Below are 18,908 nucleotides of genomic sequence, written 5' to 3'. Positions count from 1 at the left end.
CTGGTTTATTGCTCTCACCAACAGAGGAAGAGCTCATGTTAAATGGCCTTTTTTTATGGGGGGGCGGGGCAACAGTGGCTCAGCCATGTCACAGCCAGCCCAGGTCTGCAAGGGCCTGGGTCATCTGCCTCTGAGACACCCCAGCAGCATTTAGCCAAAATTAGCTGGAAGTGGGGATGGGAACGGGGAGATTGGAAGAGCTGGGGCCAAGGGCCATCATGGGAAGAAGCTCATTCTGGACAGGCCCAGGGACCCTAGCTCACCTCCTGAGCCAGGTGTCCACTAGGTACAAAGCAGATGCAGAAGCCACAAAGTCCAGAGCCGAAAGGAAGTGAGAATCGAAGGCACTGGAGCTGGAAGCTCACTGAAATTACTGGCTGGAAACGGTGGGAGGCGGAGTCAGGAGTAAAAAAGAAGATGTGGTTTATGTATACAATGGAATATTACTCAGCCATTAGAAACGACAAATACCCACCATTTGCTTCAACGTGAATGGAACTGGAGGGTGTTATGCTGATTGCAGTAAGTCAATCGGAGAAGGACAAACAGTGTAAACAGTGTATGTCCTCATTCATTTGGGGAATATAAATAATAGTGAAAGGGAATATAAAGGAAGGGAGAAGAAATGTGTGGGAAGTATCAGGAAGGGAGACAGAACATAAAGACTCCTAACTCGGGGAAACGAACTAGGGGTGGTGGAAGGGGAGGAGGGCGGGGGGTGGGGGTGAATGGGTGACGGGCACTGAGGGGGGACACTTGAAGGGATGAGCCCTGGGTGTTATTCTGTATGTTGGTAAATTGAACACCAATAAAAATTAATTAAAAAATAAATAAAAATAAAAATTGAATGGTACATTAAAAAAATAAATGTTTCTAAAGGAAAAAAAAAAAAGAGGATGAGTGTGCTCTTGAAGTTTTCTAGGAAAGTGGAGGTGGTTCAAGAGCAAAACGCACATTCCAAAAAAAAAAAAAGCCACTATGTTTGTTATGTTTGTTTTTACACTCAGCCCCCAGACTAGGGTCCTTATTTGCATTTTACGGGTGAGAAACTGCCTTGCTCCAGCGCACAGCTGTAGTTAGCCACCTGGGGGGCTGAGACGCCCGCCCAGTGCTGTCTGACTGTAGGCGGGCAGCAGGTGGAAAGGCGAGTGGAGCCAGCTCTGCTCTGCTCCTGTCCATGCCCTGCTCTTGCAGAGAAAGACAAGGAGGGACATCAGCTTTCAGGACCTGAACAGGGAGGTGCTGGGAGCCACAACTCTCCTTTCGATGCAGTAGGAGCCCCCTTGCTACTCACAGCCTCCCTGTTCCTCACGGTTTACAGTGCGAGGTCTAGTAATGTGACTGAGGTTACATGACCAAGAAGTGGGTAAAGCCTGGGATTGGAACCAAGCCCCAGACCCTGTGTGTGTTAGTGTTCTCAGATCAGCCCTGTGATTTATCCCAGTTTGACAGGTGAGGAGTCTGAGCCTGAGAAAAGCAAGGGGCTTCTCCTGGGTTGTATCAGAGGGTGAAGAGTGCTGGGCTAGAACCCACTGCTCGCCTGGGGCTCTTGATGGCAGAGGAGAAATGAAACAATGAGCCAGAACACCCAGGACAAGGGAGGCTGGGCCCAGAGGTCACAGTGCCTGCAAGCAAACGCACCTCATTTCCATACTTCCACACAGAACGAATGCTAAGGGCAAAGGCATCTTAAGCTATCTTTGAGCCTGGAAGGTATGCTGGTATGTGGAAGTGACCCAGAGGTTGGCTTCCGGCCTGCAGGTGGGTGCAGGGGTCAGGGAGCTTTGGTCCCCTCCCAGTAGGGGTGGGGCTGTGGCATTTGCAGCTCCTTTGTTCTGTCTTCACACTTATGTCACTGGCTCTAGTTTGCAGTTTCAACACTGCAAGGAGGAGCCCTGATGGGCGGAGACCAGCTCTGGAGGTGCAGGATAAAGGGAGGAGAGACAAACGTGGTTCTGGGGCCTCTAGGAGTAAAGGTTGTGGCATGTGGGGCTCAGGAATGTACTTGGAAATGTTTCCAATTTATTTTTATCGCAAAGCAATATCTAATGAAAATGTGGGGAAAGACCCAGGAGCCCGCAACTAATAAATCACCTGCTCACTTTCCTTTTCCGATGTTCCTTCTTAATCACTGTGTTTACAGAAGCCTTTTATAAGACTGGAACTGTAAAGCAGATTCAGGATGTATCTACAGTCCTGCAGTTTGCTTTTTAAATTTATCATTATGTTGTAAAACTTTCCATCCTTCCTGATTATTTTAAACAGCTATCTGATATTTCTTTGGGTGGAGGAATCCTGATTCCCTTACCTGTCCCTCCCCAACCCCGCCCTGTTTTGGGGGCATTTAGATTATTTTGGGCTTTCTCCTGTTGTAAACAATGCCATAATAGTTTTTTTCTTTCTTTTTTTTTTTTCCAAAAAGAATCAGTTCTCAAAGATAAATTCTCATGAGTTTGGATTCCTGCTTTAAAGAGATAGAGAACTTTTTTTTTTTTTATTGTCTTTTGGAAACTATGAACAAAAGCCCTTAAAAGCTACTTCCCTGGGTATTGTTCTGGTCACCAGCAAACTGGCAGTGGGGGCTGGGCACTGTCTAGGCTGTCGGATGGGAAGCCACTTCCTCCAGCCTGAACCCACACAGGGAGGCTGCGTCCAGGAAATGGCCAAGGGCCAGGTCTCTCCCTCTGCTGCTGTGCCTGCCACTGTCATAGAGGTTTGGCCTGCCAGCACCTGCCTATCTCCCTCCTGGACACTTGGGGAAGCATTTAGCATTCAGACTCTTCCTCTTTGCTCATGTGTTCTGGAACAGGCCCCAGAGAGGAGGTAGCTGCCATCATTTATCTTCTGGAATCTTTAGGTTACCTTTGAAAGTTAATATCTTTTTTTTTCTCCCTGTTTTTCCTAGAATTTGTTCCCTTTGAAGAGTGGCTCCTGGATATCTAGGCCCTTTGGGGCTTTAGGAGCCTAGTAGGTGAAATTCTCTGCCTCTGAGGAGAAACACTGTCCGCTCCTTCCTCAAGAGCAAGCTCCCCATTGCTATGGATACCGAATCCACATATTCTGGATATTCTTACTATTCAAGTCATTCGAAGAAATCTCACAGACAAGGGTATGTAAGCTCTTGATTGTTACACCTTTATTTCCATTTGGGGAAACTTGCAGGTTGGTCCCGCTTTCTAGGCTCACTTTTCTTTTCTTTAAATATTTTATTTATTAGAGAGATGGAGAGAGAGCAGAGCACACGAGTGGCCTGAGCCACCCAGGGGCCCCCAGACTCACTTTTCAAGAGGTGAAGCTGGGTTTCGGGGCTGTTGATATTGGAGGTTCAGTCCACCCATGGATAAGAAGCTGGGCTTTCAGAGCATTTAGCTTGCGTTGGGAGTAACCATACCACCAATTTACATTTTATAGCTGTCATTATGGTTGATGACCTAAATGTCTGGCAGTTGATTTTACTTTATTTTGTTTTTTTGTTTTTTTTTTTTTGTTTTTTGACAATTGGTTTTAAATTAGAGTTTCTTCCTGCAGTGGAAATGTTTTCCATTTTTAAGGACTTCTCAGAGATGACACTTCTCCCAAAGCTTTACCAAAAATGTAAATGAAAGTTTAAAAAAAAAAAAAAAAAAGGTGTTGATTTGTTGCTTTTCACCTAAAGTTGCTGACTCATTGTCTGTTAGGCATTTGCTGTGATGTTTATACACTAGGTGGTAGGATGGGTCTCGTGCCATGTTGCTCTCTGGCTAGTTTTCCCAGGGAACAAGCCTAGGTAATGGAAGATTGCCATTGGGACGCCTGGGTGGCTCAGTCGGTTAAGCATCTGCCTTTGACTCAGGTCATGATCCCAGGGTGCCTGGATCGAGCCCCACCTCAGGCTCCCTGCTCAGCTGGGTGCCTGCTTCTCCCTTTGCTAGTGCTTGCTCTCTCTCTGTCAAATAAAGTCTTTAAGAAAAGAAAACAAAAACTACCATCTGGGGTGATGGGGACCAAACTCTCCTCCTCGTCTGTGCAAAATGCACAGGTCTGCCCTGGCACTCGTAGAGTCTGCTGTTTATAGACCTGCAGAATGTTTGGTAAGTCAAGGAACAAGGGAATGAATGAGTGAATGAATGAATGAATGAATGAATGAATAATGGAGAGGTGGTTAAGAAGACAGTTGGTGAAGTTGTAGTGCTGCCTCTTGCTTAGACTCGTCATCTGTGAAGTGGGTATGGCCATCTCACAGGGCTGTTGAGAGGATTCAGTAAAACTGTGCATATAAAGTGTTTAACCTAGCACACAGTGGGAGGTCACTAATCAGTGACTGTGTTAATGCTATTAACAGTCTTGGCATTTCAGCACCACATTCAAAGGTCCCAACTGGCTGGAGCCCAAAGGTCCAGCTGTGTTGGCAATGCTGCGAGGGCTGGGAGGGCCGGGAGCGCCTGTTGTAGTGGTGTTTTCCTGACCAAGCAGTTGCTCACACAAGCAGCCGAATGCAGAGTGGCGTTTTGTTTTGTAATAGGGCAATAAAATGTGTTTATCTAATTGACTTATGTATTTGCGAGCCCGTATGGATGTACACAGGCTGCAAAAGGTGTAGAAGGATGTTCTCTGAGCTGCCAGCAGTGGTCACCCATGGGACAGGGGCTGGACACAAGACAGTGACTGATGGGAATTTTGTTTTTGCTTTATCTTTCTGTACCTGTTCAGTCTTCTTCAAGGGTGTGTTTTGTAATTAAAAATATGAATGAGATAAAAGCGTATGAAACAGAAACTTTTAAAGATTGTTTAATGGTCTGAGAAATCATGTTTACAAGGGCATGTTCTAAAAAAACAAGACTCAAAACTCTGTACATTATAATCATTCTATATTCTTATAAGAAGATGAATGGTAATGTTATTGGCTGCACCTGTCTTGTCTCTGAGTATAGAATTATTAAGATTATGGGTGAGTTTGTTTTTTTTTTAAACCTCAATTGTTTTCTGAATTTTCACATATTGGTCTTAAAATCCTAAAAATGAGGGCAGCCCGGGTGGCTCAGTGGTTTAGCACCACAGTCGGCCCAGGGTGTGATGCCGGGGTCCCAGGGTCAAGTCCCACATCGGGCTCCCCGCAGGTAGCCTGCTTCTCTCTCTGCCTGTGTCTCTGACTCTCTCTCTCTGTGTCTCTCATGAATAAATAAATAAAATCTTTTAAAAAATAAGTAAATACATAAAACACCAGAAACAGCCATTTGGAAACACGACATCTTTGCATCTTCCTGCAGACGGTCGGTCATTCCTTTGTTGGTGTGCCAAGCTTCTCTTTTCCACACGGCAGTGACAGGCATAGGAATTTGGGGTGCTGCTGGTGCTTGGGGATGGATTGGGGATGACACATTACAGTATTCTGAGTAGGAACCATCTCTGGCCTCCTCTGCCTATACATGTGCGTCCCAACTGTCATACGTAGGGGCCCCAGGCTGTCCTTTGCTCTTTTCTGAGGCCTCTTGGGGCCCCCAGAAATTGAGACAGCAGTGCCCTTGTGGTGACTTTACGATCGAAACAGCATGCGGAACTGTTAATACTTTCTAGGGCCCATGTGGAAAGTACTTGGCAAATGATAGTACAAGCTGAGCCTTTTAGTAAAGTACTTAGGGGGTATTACTGAAAGCCTATTCAGAAAAGCTTTGTGTGGAAGGGATGGCCATTCAAGATTCCATGGGTTCTTGATGAAAAAACAACCCCCACGTGCAGTGAATTCTCTGAGGGCCCTGTAGGGCATAGCGGCCAACTATGGGGCAGAGCTTGTAGCCTGTAGATGGTGTGTGCCAGGGAGTGTTTCGGCAGGGCATAAAGAATATTGTACAGTGGGACTCCTGGGGGACTCAGTGGTTGAATATCTGCCTTGGGCTCAGGGCGTGATCCTGGAGTCCTGGGATCGAGTCCCACATCGGGCTCCCTGTGGGGAGCCTGCCTCTCCATCTGCCTGTGTCTCTGCCTCTCTCTGTGTCTCTCATAAGTAGATATATAAAATCCTAAAAAAAATATATATATATATTGCGCGGTAAGGATACCCCTCATCAGTGTGTGTGCAGGCCCTAGACCCAGCCAAGGGTCTGGTACCCCCAGGAGGCTCCCTGTGCAGCTTCTCTGCTCAGCGATTTGAATGGAAAAAGTGGGAAAGAAGAGGGCTTTTTGGTAACTTTTGCAGGCCTCTAACTCAGAGAGGAATAATGAAATGCATCAAACTTGATACACCCAGTGACACCGAGATCATCTTTGAGGGACTGGCTGGTTTCCAAACATGATAAGTGACTCTTTTTTGACAAAGAAGTCAGTGGCCTGGTTTTGTGATGTCTGCTCTCTCCAGAGGGTGTCCAGTTAGTTCACTTGCTGGGAAAATGGTGCAGACTTCAGCGATCTTGCCTCATCTGGGGAGTCTGGAGCAGTGGTTCCCCAAGTCCCGTACAGCAGTGGGCAGTGATTCTGATAAACACTTGGTGGGCACTGGAGAGGCCCCTCAGTCTCTGTCCCCCCAGGGGTGGTGCCTCCCTCCAGCAGGCAATAGAGTGGCTGTGCGGAGAGGCAGTGTTATTTGCCTGACGTTCCGAGGCTAGGAGATAGGTTTCAGGCCTGACTTGTTGGGCCTTTGGAAGCCCAAGCTTTCCCCTCTGGGCTGTGCTAGATGGGGAGCAGCAGGAGGAACCCATAAGGGGAAGGTGGGGGCAATTCGTGTGACTAATGTGCTGAAATGCACTGTTGAAAAGAGGGCGGCCAGAATGCAGAGGGAATTGGTGCTTTTGTTCCCAGGCGGCCTCAGAGTCAGTTTGTGGAGTGCCCAGCCCTCCCACCTGAGCGGGTGCCCAGCCTGCGGAAGCAGCCAGCCAGCCCCACTATCAGCAGGGAAGGGACAGGTAGTGGGTGGTGGTAGAGGAGGAAAGGGAGGAGTGACTGGTGGGGCCGGCTTTCCCCAAATAGAAATAGACAAACAACAGAAACCTAGCGAAATAGTCTTCCCAGGAAATGCCTACTGTAGTGGGAAGGGAACAGGGGTGGATGGGGGTTCTGGCTGCAGCGAGGGGGTTTTACAGCAGCCCCCAGACGCCCAGCGGGGGAGTTGCCTAAATAGATGCGTTGACACACACACACACACGTGCAGGTACGGACACATGCCTCGGCCTCCTGCGTGCTGTTGCTTGCTCTTCCCACCCTCTCGCCTGCATACACACAAGCACAGATACACTCTGGTCTGTAACCTTGCAGGTAGATGTTGCATAGACACAGTCTCCGAGGTAAAGAGATCCATTTAATACTATTTTAATAAAGAAGCCACTCTGTGCCTCAATATTGTACAGCTGAGCATCACACTCACCCTCTCGGCTCCCATTATTGACCCCCTGCTGTATACTGTATACAGGCATTTCACAAACCGCCAGACTTCGAAGTACTCACTCCCCCAACCCTCTCTCTAGGAGCATTTGGGTGGAAGAACCTTGGGGACAGTTTCCTAGACCACCTGCATCCTGATCACCTGGGGTGCTGGTGAGAAATGCAGATTCCTGTCCTCTCCCCTACAGAACTCCCTAGGGGTGGGGCCAGCGAATCTGCACCTAAATCCCTGCCCCAGTTGGTGGCTCTGCACACTGGAGTGTGAAAAGCACTGGTTTTGGTGGTTTCAGGTTTCTGGCTTAGGGGGATGATAAAACCTTCCTGGGGTTATCAGATCCTAGGCTCCTATCTGGTTTACCAGATGTCACCAAGGGAATGGTTCAGGCAGTCACTTCTCCTTTGGATGTCGTTGGGCCCTTTATGAGCCGGGCGAGATGGGCCAGATGGGCCAGAGGGGATGGCGAGAGGGCCAGAGGGGATGGCTGGCCCTAGAGAAGCTGTTTCCAGCCCTGGGTGTGTCCCTCTCCTGCTCTCTGCCTCGGCTGTGTTCAGGCTCCAGCACTTGGCGTTCACTGAAAGAATTTTGACTTCCAGTGGAATTTGTGCTGTCACAGGATTTGACCCATGGGACTGGTAAATAAATAGTCGGGTTAGGGGAGCATGTGACTTGGCTGATTACAGAAAGAGTCGATAGCTCGGGGAGCAGGTGGGGATGATGGAAACATAAGCTAGAAGAGGAACCTCCTGGATCTGGCTGGTGCAGGCCCTGGAGAGCAGGGTTCTAGACTTCATCCACACAGGTCATCCGGAAGACTGCCCAGGCACATGGGAAGGCTCTCCCCAGTTGTTTATTGTTTCTCCCACTGGGGCCTTGTGAAGTGATTATCTTTGGCAGCCCAGAGCCTTGGGCCTGTGGTCTTATGCTATTCACGTGCACAGTAGTTTGTGACTGCCAGCAGTCGCACCACAGGCGCATTCCAGAGCGCCAGTAGTTCAAGTAGAGGGTGTCAGGGCGAGCATCAGGAACAGTCATGCTAGATCTTCCGGTTGCTCTTCAGATCAGCGCTGCACAGTGGGTGTGAATCGAGGTGGTGGGAGCAGAATCGGGTTCACATCTTGCTTTGCCTCTTACTACTATTTTGGGAGGTCCATTAACCTCCATAAGCCTCAATTTCTTCATCTCTAAAATGGAGACAAGACTACCATCCTCATATAGTGATTGTTAGGATCGAATGGAATTAATACAATAAAGCACCTAGTAGAGTGCTCTCCAAAGTGAGGGTGGGGGGTGGAATGACTGGCATCTATAGATACATCTCTAGGTGAACAGATTCTCTGCTGTCGCCCTCATTAACCTGGTTAAACTAAAACACCCAAGTTGACCAGGACACATGTGTTTCTGGACTCTATTTAGCAATAGATCGGGATGATAGGTTATGCTCTAGAAATTCGAGATGCTCCTCACTGAGAGTGTCTGGGCCCCAGGATGCTTCCCTGCTCTTTGAAGGAACTAACCAGTGCTTATCCTAGGGAGGTGCCAATAAGGTAGGTGTTGGCCCGCAGGAAGTCTGTGTGTGATTTTGTTGGCTAAGTAGCAGGCTAACAGGGGACACGCCGTGGAGAGGAAGGAGCTGGGTCGTGTGTTAACAGTTGCTTCTACATCTCCCCTGAGGCCCCCGTACCGAGCTCTGCACACATTATCTCTTATCATTGTCCCTGTTTCACAGAGAGGAAACTGAGGCTTTCAGAAGTTGAATAACTTGCACAAGGTCACACATCTAAGGGGTAGAACTGAGATCTGACTCTTGTCCCCAAAATCTGTGCACAGTGCTCTGTCCTGCTCTGGGTTGGGGGAGGACACCTTGGGAATGACAGCAGGTGTTTGAAGGGAGGACTAATGTCAAGGTGGCCCATAAGACAGGGAGTTGAGGGAACTTATTCTTGGTCACCAATGGGCAGGCTCCTTCTGTGGGGGCTCCTCTGTCAAGTGTTCTCAGGTAGGGGGGCAGGAGTGCCAGTGTCCATAGGTGCTTAATGGCCAGGTTGTAACTTCTGAGTTTTGCACAGTGATTGATTCCTTTGGTAATTTCAAGATTGACCCATGGCAGGGTGCTCTGGCGGTTACCCTGGACCACTACCCAGGAGGTCCATCTGGGGTAAAATGAGGCAGCAGCCTGTTCTCCTCAGGAAGCCTAAAAATACACACACATGCACACACACAGACACGCCCCTTGGTTTCGTTTGTCCTGGCTTTTATTGTTCCTCTGGGTTGCCTTTGAGTTCAGCCAGAACCTAGGGGAGTGACTTTTAGTCTGATTTTGTAAGAATGAGAAGTAAAGGCTTCTTAGTACTGGTTTAGAATTTCCTTTCTTCTCAACTTGTCCAAAGGTGTAGGGTGACAGTGTGTCCCAGATTTTTGTGGACAGACCAACGTGTAAAATATCTTGCCATGTTGTCCTCACAGGAAAGTCCGAGAAAATAGATTTAGGCAGGTTATAACCAAATCAAGTCAGTAATTTCACAGTAAAATGTGCTTCAGCTACAGAAATTCTGAAATTTACAATTAAAGGCTTTGAGAAAATATTTTCAATTCCATTGTTGAGGGAGGAGTGACAGCCTTTATTTAGGGTCTTGGAATGGCAGAAAGATAATACTAAGTAGGGAGTAAAAATTAGGTTACTCCTTGCAAGGGGGGAGGCTTGGGTGGGTATTGGCATGGCGTGTGTGTTTGTGTGTGTGTGTGTGTGTGTTGAATTTTACTAAGCTCAAAATGAAATTTATAATATATTTCAGTGGGGGGTGATTCACATGGTATAAATGTGCTGGCTGATGACCTTTTTTCCCCCCCTCCCAGGGAGAGAAATAGAGAGAGACACAAATCACCCCGGAATAAAGATGGCAGAGGGTCAGAAAAATCTGTCACCATTCAAGCTCCTACCGGAGAGCCCCTGTTGGCAAATGATTCTACTCGGGCAGAGGAAGTTCAGGTAAGGATCAAAGGCAGTCTGTAAGCTCACTGCTCCTTGATGGAGACTCCTTTCAGCAAATGTTTTCCTAAGTCTTGTTGCAGTAGATTCTCTTGGGTTTTTATCTTTATTTTTCTAGCATGGTAATGAGTTTATCTATGTCTCGTGGTTTCTTGTCGGTCTAAGGACAGCCTGTCCTGCCATTGGCTACCTTGGGGATTCTTCTGGAGTGTGATTGGTTGGCCTGCTTTGAATGGTGTTGAAAAGAAGCCAGCCAGCCTGATGACTGGGCAGAGAAAGGGAAAGTTACAGGCTGTAATCTCCGGAGACATGGTCCAAAGTGGAACAGTGCATGAGGGAAGGAAGGAAATGCTGTCCAGAAACCTTGAGTACAGTGGGGAACAAGAGGTTAAGGGAGCCTAGACCGACCACCATGAAGTACATGAAATAAATTGGGGGGTTGTACACTCAGATGCTTGACAGGAAAACTGGATGAGTGAAGTAGGCCTTGGGTCACAGAGAAGGGGCAAAAAAACATACCAGGCAAGCTCAGGGGTGAGCTGTAACCTGTGTGGCACTTCCGTTGTCGGGGTCGTGGTGCAGAGCGATGGGGTCTGTGGCAAACTGGAGAATGCATCTCTGTCAGCAGAACTGCAGCTCCCCAGCTCCAGACACTTATTACTGCTCAGGAATGCAGGAATTCAGTGTTCCTGGTCTAGTGGTATTTAAGAAAAGCTGAAAATTAGCATTTTTATGTGAAATCACCCAATATTCAAATATTGGCAACCTGTGAACTTTTAAGACACTGTGTGAGTTCTCCTCGCTGGGTCTTAACTATCTGGCAGCCCACCTGACTTAAATAAACATCTGAAGCATACTCAGAAACGTGTTTGCACACCCTCCACAGTTCTTGAAATATATGTGTGGCCGGCCTTGGCCCCAAATAAACCACTGTCTGCTCACGCCTGCAGGTATGTACATATATGCATTTATAAGCAGATGGGTGGCCTGAAATTGGAATTCCTCAGAGCACATGAGGTGCTGTGGGATGAATGTAGAGTTTGTTGCTGGTACTTACCATCACCCCACCTGCCATGGCTCTGGAAGGACCAGAGGGACGGTTAGATGGTTGGGACTAATCCTAAGATTAGACTACCTTATAGGGGGGTCGCTTTCCTTCTAGATGCAGATTCGGAGGTGCAGGTGGCCCACTGTGAAGGCATTTCTTCTTTGCAGCTTCTCTACATCTTGGAGCTCACTGAGAAGCTGTTGGTGTTTATTCCAAGTGGATGTGATGGGAACAGCGCTGAAATGGGCTTTTGGAAGCTGTGTTTCTTGGTAGCTCTGTGACCATGGGCAGTCCTGACCTCTGTGGAACTCAGGCTCTGGAATGAAGATCTTGGGTGTCAGAGCATCTCAGATCCTTTCTGTTCTAAGACCCTCCAAGCTTAAGATGACCTTTTGGACATCTACATTTTCTTAGGCACAGATGTATACTCATTCTCAAAATGTCCAGGGGATTAAGTTAGCAACTCTGGTAGGAACAAGGGCATTGAATAGCTAAATCATAGCAGTGTGGTGGTCAACAAAATGGCCACAAGATACTAGTAATAATTACTTCCACATCGATTATCGACTAAATTTTAGGCCCAGTGCAAAACATGGAATCCGGTTTTTGCTCTTCACTCAGAGTGTTGTAAAATAAATTATTTTGTGAATTGACGTTATAATGAGTTGTTGATCTTTGAATTTGTAGCTGTTTTTTTCCCCTGTTGGTGAGGTTTTTTTTTGTTTTGTTTTGTTTTGTTTTAATTGAAGTAAATTTATACACAAAGACATGAACCAGATCTAAAGTATATGGTTCAGGAAGTTCAAACTGCTAACTGAGCCCATAAAACTCACACTATCACTACTGTCTCCCCAGTCAGTTCCTGTCCCTACCTGCAGCTCTCTAAGACAAAGTCTGTTGTGATTTCTCTCACTATAGATTCAGTTTGCCTCCTTTAGAACTTCATATAATTGGGACCATTCAGATTCTTTTGTTTCGAACTTTTTCCAGTAAGTATAACGATTTTGAGATTTATCCACGTGTTGGCATGTTTTAGCAATTCATCCTTTTTTGCTTTTGGTGAGTGTTCTGTTACATGAATTTATTATCCATCCTCCTGATGAATAGACACTGGAGGTATGCCATCTTGGGCTATTCTGAGTCGAGCTGTTACAAATGTCCTTACACAGGTCTTGCAGACATATGTTCACATTTATTTTGGATAAAAACCTGAGAGTGGAATTGCTGGGTCGTACAGTTGAGCATCTAGTCAAATTTACATGACACTGCCAGACCCATTTTCAAGAGTGATTGTACCACTTTATACTTCCCTCAGCCCTGTATGGGAGCCTTAGTGGCTTCTGGCCATTGTCTTGAGTCGTTTCTTTCATGGTATGTCAGACTTTCCAAGTTGAAGAACTCTTTGCTCATAGGTCAAGACCTTTGCCACTGCCACGGCTCCTTGTCGCAGCCTATGCACTGATACATCATATTTTTCTAATCATTACTAAATTGAAGGTTATTGTTGGTTGTGAGATCCCTATCTTGATGATCCAGCTGTCAACTTACACTAGATTATTCTAAGTTGGTGTCTTCCACATGGATTTCACCCAGCTTGCCCCTACATCGGACTGTTTTTTTCCAAGGTAAATCATATACACAAATCCCTGAGGCAAAACCTCGTTGGACCCCATGTGGCTTTTCTTTGTTTTCTTGCTCTGTTTTGTTGCTTTGTAGCAGTCAGAGTTCCCAGCGAAATAGCAGAACGGTTTAAGAATCCTAAGAACTGGATCATGTTCAGTAAGGAGACTAATGAGTCCAACTGGAAACTACCTCAAAGTTTAAAAAGAGAAAGCAAGACAGTCATAGACACATTGCAATAGCCTGGGAGTTCCGTGCCCTTGCTGTCTGGTGTGTCACAAGAATGTGTGTTCAGGGAGGGATTTTTGAGCTGTCCTGGCCAGCGATACTTGAATTTGCTTAGCTTGCTCAATGAGAACCATGGTCACGGAGTGCTTGACACTGATACTTACTAAAACAAACAGAGAAACCCCAAAGACTAGCTACAGGTCAGCTGTGATTTGTACGTAGCAGTGTAAGTTCCCCAGCTCTTCAGAGCTGCTGGAGGGTATCGTAACACCCCACTTCCAGAAGTTAGCCTTGGTCAGCCTTTCTAACACAGCCAGGAATCTAGAAGGAAAAGCAAAGCCTTCTTAGGCCAGAGGCGAGCCCTTCCGTGTTAGTCTCATGGTGGGATTGCTTACTGCAGGGCACAGAGCCCTTCCGGAGGTTGCAACACAGGGGATGATCTAGTCAGAGTAACAGAGCACCCCACGAACCAACCAGAAGGTTAGGCTGTGTTTTCTCTGTTTGAAAAGGTGATACAGCATATGTGATACAACTTGGAAAGCTTCAAGGTGGGATGCCTGGGTGGCTCAGTGGTTGAGCATCTGCCTTTGGCTCAGGGTGTGGTCCCGGAGTCCTGGGTTCAAGTCCCACGTCGGGCTCCCCACAGGGAGCCTGCTTCTCCCTCTGCCTGTGTCTCTGCCTCTCTCCATGTGTCTGTCATGAATAAATAAATAAAATCTATATTTAAAAAAAAACTTTAAGGAAACTCATTAAGATTCACAGCTCCTCTGTTTGGAGAGTTAGGCCTCCACCTTCTAGGGTTGCTCATGGGTGTGGGTTGGTTCGGGGAGGTGGGCCCCTCGTCCGTCACCTGTCTCCAGGTGCCTGCTTCGTGGCTTTGACTGACGACCTGCCACATGTGGCTCTTGACACTCATCTTTCTGTCCCCATCAGGATGACAACTGGGGAGAGACCACAACAGCCATCACGGGCACCTCAGAGCACAGCATATCCCAGGAGGACATTGCCAGGATCAGCAAGGACCTGGAGGACAGTGTGGGGCTGGACTGCAAGCGCTACCTGGGCCTCACTGTGGCCTCGGTCCTCGGACTTCTAGTGTTCCTCACGCCCATCGCCTTCATCCTGCTGCCCCCCATCCTGTGGCGGGACGAGCTGGAGCCCTGCGGCACGATTTGTGAGGGCCTCTTTATCTCCGTGGCGTTCAAGCTCCTCATCCTGCTCATCGGGACATGGGCGCTCTTTTTCCGCAAGCAAAGGGCCGACGTGCCGCGGGTTTTCGTGTTCCGCGCCCTGTTGTTGGTCCTCGTCTTCCTTTTTGTGGTCTCCTATTGGCTCTTCTACGGGGTTCGCATTCTGGACTCGCGGGACCGGAATTACCAGGGCATCGTGCAGTACGCCGTGTCCCTGGTGGACGCGTTGCTCTTCATCCATTACCTGGCCATCGTGCTGCTGGAGCTCAGGCAGCTGCAGCCCATGTTCACGCTGCAAGTGGTGCGATCCACCGACGGCGAGTCCCGGTTCTACAGCCTGGGACACCTCAGGTAGGGGGCACGTCCTCGAGAGGCAGGAAGGACCGCTGTCGGATGCGGACAGGGACGGATGAGGACAGGGGCCAAGGGCCTGGACCGTGGTCTGACTCCTCTCTCCAGCTTTTGGGAGGAGCTGTGTGTGTGTGTGTGTTGGGAGGGTGTCCATGTGCATTGACTTTCCTGACTGCTGGCAGGGAGGCGGGTGACACATTGCCAGTTTTATCCAGGCTGCGGTTTTGTTGGGCCAGTTCTCAGACGTGGCCCCTCCAGAAGGGATGGAGGTGATATGTGGTGATGGCTGCTGGCCTTGCCCCTGAAAGGAGCCTGTGAACAGCGGCAAAGCGACCGGCCCCTCCAGTTTGCTCAGAATGCTACATCTGGTTTCCACCCTTGTCCTAGTGGAATTATTCATCATTCCTTTTTTTTCTCCCCTCCGCTCTCAGAAGTGTCCAGGTTTAGGCACTAAATTACAGGGCCACCCTAGTGACCCTCAATAAGGAAAGAAGTGCGGGTTAGACACCCCAGACTTGTGAGAGTTGAGCGTTTTGGAAATGTACACATGCGATAAAGTTAGAAATATGTCAAGATATCATACTTTAAATTTGTGCATGTAATCTGTTTCATAGTTGGCTAAAAAAGTGATGATATTCTATTTTATTTCATGTTTATTTATCCTGAGGTAAACACTTTGGATAGATTGTCACGTTCAGTCTTCACAGAACGCTTTGATACTTGCCAGTATTATAGATGAGGAAATAGGGGATTGGAGGATTTAAGCAATTTGTAGAGAACAATATGGCAGGCCTCATTTAGGATTTATCCCGTTGTCATGAAGCTGGGTTTCACTTAATGCCCTCACTGTGGCATCTCTCACTTTGTGTTTCTCTAGAAGTTTGGTTGGGGCGGGGGCGGGGTGGGGGTGGTGGCCATTAATGTTATTTCCATTTTATTTTATCTTCTTTGTTTGCTATTACAAGCACAACTGTTATGATCATTCTTGTTCAGGATTACTGGTGCACATGGGCAAGTTTCTCTAGATGGTCTTCCCTCGTGTTCACCAGACCACTTTTTCTGTTTTCTTCCACAAATTGAGGAGGGGGCAGAGGACAGAGGCTGTGTCTCACTCTCATTGCATCCCCAGTGCCTGGCCTGGAGCATGGTGTACAGACGGCACTCGCATGGTTACCAATCAGTAGCTAGCCTGACTTTGCCATCTCCTTGGGCTCTCTTGCCTCCTCAGGTGATATCTGCCGTTGTGTGTAACCTGCTTGACACATGGTGAGCACTTGGTTAATTGTGGCCATTCCGGCCCATGATTGTGTAGTTGGCAGAGCAGCCAAGACCTGCAAGGACACCCTAGTGGTGTCAGAACAATGGGCTTTGTCATATTTTTGGCTGGGACAGGAAGGTGGCCCAGCCCTGGTTTGGGGTTGGGTCACACTGCCAAACCGTCTCGTGTTGGCCTGCCCCCTCTATTGTGCTTCTGGCTTAGCTTATACCCCCCACCCCCCAGGATTGGGTGGTTTAGCACTGGGAGCTTCTGCCGTCCTGTGACTGGTCCTTGGAGGGAATCAGTGTCTGAGTCACATGCTATGCATGGCAGAATCCTATGTTTCGAGTCCTTTGCATGTGCCTGTGGGGCTCTGAAGATAAGTAAGTCAGTGCTGTTACTCATGTCTGCTTTCTTTCCCCCGTCTTCAGTGGAGAATGACCAGCAGACTTGTGTTAAAAATCTGCCACATGTAGAGCTGGGGGCTCCCAAGACACAACGATGGCTGCCTTCAGAGCTCTGTTCTGGAACTCCTGGAGCTCATGGTCCCTTGGCTTTCACAGTCAAGTAGATGCTGCTCTACTTGGACAGTTGCTGACACAGGCCTGGGTACAGGCGATGGAGCACAGGAGAACGAGGCAGTGTGGCAGCAACAGAGCCCAGCAGGAAGCGGTCTATCCCAGGACAGGACAGGTCTTGCTCAAGATTAAGAGGGTGGAAAGAGATCTAGCTCTGGTTACAGTAGAGACAGGTGCTATTTGAGACTCTTAACGCAAGTGGCCACGACTCTCACTGGCACGAACCCTGTCTGTGGGGTGGAAATGTGAAGGGAATTATCTCCCCTTGAGTCATCCAGGTGATGGAGCTGACTTCCCCTCCACAGCTCCCGCTTCGCCCCTCCCTCCGAGACTGGTTGCTCTGCGAGCTGGATAGGAGCAGGGGTGCAGAGGGGACAGACAAAATCGCCCTGGGGGAGTTTGGCTGTGCTATGTTCAGAAAACTGGCGGCGACCCTGGCCCCTGACCACTCAGCCCTGCTGCCCAGGGAGACCTGGGTGGGTGGGCAGGCAGGGCTGAGTCCCAGGCTTGCTGCACACCTTCCATGCCTGTCCTCGCCATGACCAACAACTGCCTGGCCTTAACTTGTTAACCCTGAAGCCACCAACCCCAGCTCCTGGGGAGACCCAAGGGGAGCACCTTTCTAGCAGCCCTAGGGGGGAGCATGTTGAGGTAGAGCCAGTATCTTCCTTTGGGCTTCTCTCCAGGAGGAGTCCTTCCCCTGCCCTTGGTAAGGTCCCCTGTGTCCCTCACATGGATGGAGGGGAGCCTTTGCTCATGGGGTAGAAAGATGGCCAGGGAAGGGGAGGCGCCTTTACTCTCAGATAGAGCCCCCTGGCAGGGCTGGCTGCCTCTAGGCCAGCCGGCGTGTGTGAGCTGGAGCAGGCTTGGCATCTCCCCTGCTGGCACCCTGTGGGCTCAGTCACCTGCCGCTCCTTGGGCTAAATCTGGTCTCAACCCAGCAGTGGCTGCAAGAGTCACGGGGCCAGAAATATAACTTCTAAACCCTTTTGTAAAATGTGGAAACGGATAGGAGGGATGGGGGAATCAGAAGACAGAAAGAGTGAGCCCGGAGATCAGAATAGCAAGACTTCCTCTGCTAGTTGGCAGGCCGTTCACCTTCCCTTTATGGAAAAGCCTTCCCGGTGGCAGTGGCCTGATGGGCTTCAGTGCAGAGTGTTGGTGAGTTCTTTTCTTGTGGTGTTCTCAAAGCTGATTTTAGGGAATCGACTGAACTATTTTTTTTTTTTTTGACTGAACTATTTTTGACAGTTGTCAGAAGAATGCCTATTCAGTTTCTTAAAAGATGCTTCTCATTAGCTCTCAGAAAAGGTACAGTGGCCCCACTCGTTGGCAGGAGTGGTGTAATGGGTGTATCTGAAAACTTCCAGAAAGGTAAAAGGTTACTGTGGGACAAAGTGAGATACTGTAAATGGATTAAGGTCCTTCCTAACCTTTCTGCCCAGGGCCGGGGGGATGACAGAGGGCTTTGCAGATGTCCGATGTCATTCATCCCTCCTGCGCTGTCAGGGCTGGGTAGGGGGTACGAGACGGCTGCCCTTTGCAGAGGAGAAGCCAGGTCCAGGGACTACGTGCTTCCTGGGAATCACAGCCCTCCCCGTGCCTCTGGATAGATGTGTTCATAGTCATATCACTGCTCTCAGAACACGTGAATGAATGCATAGGCATTTTTGAGTTGGGTACCATGTGCCAGGCCGGTGCTAGCTATTTTGTTAAATACAGGATTCTGTTTAACTCCCAGGGCTGGGGGCACGTGGGTGATTCAGTGGTTGAGCATCTGCCTTTGGCTCAGGGCATGATCCCAGGGTCCTGGGATTGAGTCCCACATGGGACTCCCTACATGGAGCCTGCTTCTCTGTCTGCCTGTATCTCTGCCACCCCCCCTCTGTGCCTCATGAATAAATAAATAAAATCTTAAAACAAACAAAAAAAAAAAACCCTCCCAGGGCTGGAAAGAGAGAATGCAGAGGATTGTCAGAGATGGCTGGCTTGCACTCTGGAGCCATTTCTTAGCCCATTGGTTCTTTTGCTCAGTTAGGAAACAAAACCTGGACCTCCAGACTACAGCAGTAGGTTTGAGCCATTGGTCAAAACTTTTTAGCTTTTCTGTAGGTCACATGTCCCCAAAAGACCTCTTTTAACTATGGCTGTAAAAAACCACCCCAAAATGTAATAGTGTTGGGCAGCCTTTTATTTATTCATTTGTTTTAGTACTCTCATGGGCTGGTCTCAGCTGGGGGAGGTTCTTTTGCTGGTCTGACCAGTGTTTTCTGTGTGATTGCAGCCACGTGGCAAGGC

At 48.5% G+C, this 18,908-nt stretch overlaps 1 protein-coding gene across 4 annotated transcripts in view; it reads left to right on the top strand.

Annotated features, from left to right (window-relative positions):
* The window catches only part of VANGL1 (VANGL planar cell polarity protein 1), a 54,078-nt gene that overhangs the window by 6,893 nt on the left and 28,277 nt on the right, over window positions 1–18,908 (top strand). For all 4 annotated transcript variants that reach the window (XM_041755406.1, XM_041755407.1, XM_041755409.1 and 1 more), the window contains 3 exons: window positions 2,906–3,109; window positions 10,205–10,337; window positions 14,167–14,774. In XM_041755406.1, coding sequence (XP_041611340.1) covers window positions 3,039–3,109; window positions 10,205–10,337; window positions 14,167–14,774 — 812 coding nt within the window. In that variant the 5' untranslated portion in view covers window positions 2,906–3,038. The remainder of the gene's footprint in view (window positions 1–2,905; window positions 3,110–10,204; window positions 10,338–14,166; window positions 14,775–18,908) is intronic.

The sequence above is a fragment of the Vulpes lagopus genome, chromosome 5, assembly GCF_018345385.1.
Source record: "Vulpes lagopus strain Blue_001 chromosome 5, ASM1834538v1, whole genome shotgun sequence".
Taxonomy (NCBI): domain Eukaryota; kingdom Metazoa; phylum Chordata; class Mammalia; order Carnivora; family Canidae; genus Vulpes; species Vulpes lagopus.
Note: the sequence above shows the minus strand (reverse complement) of the source record. Positions and strands in the feature narration are given on the sequence as shown.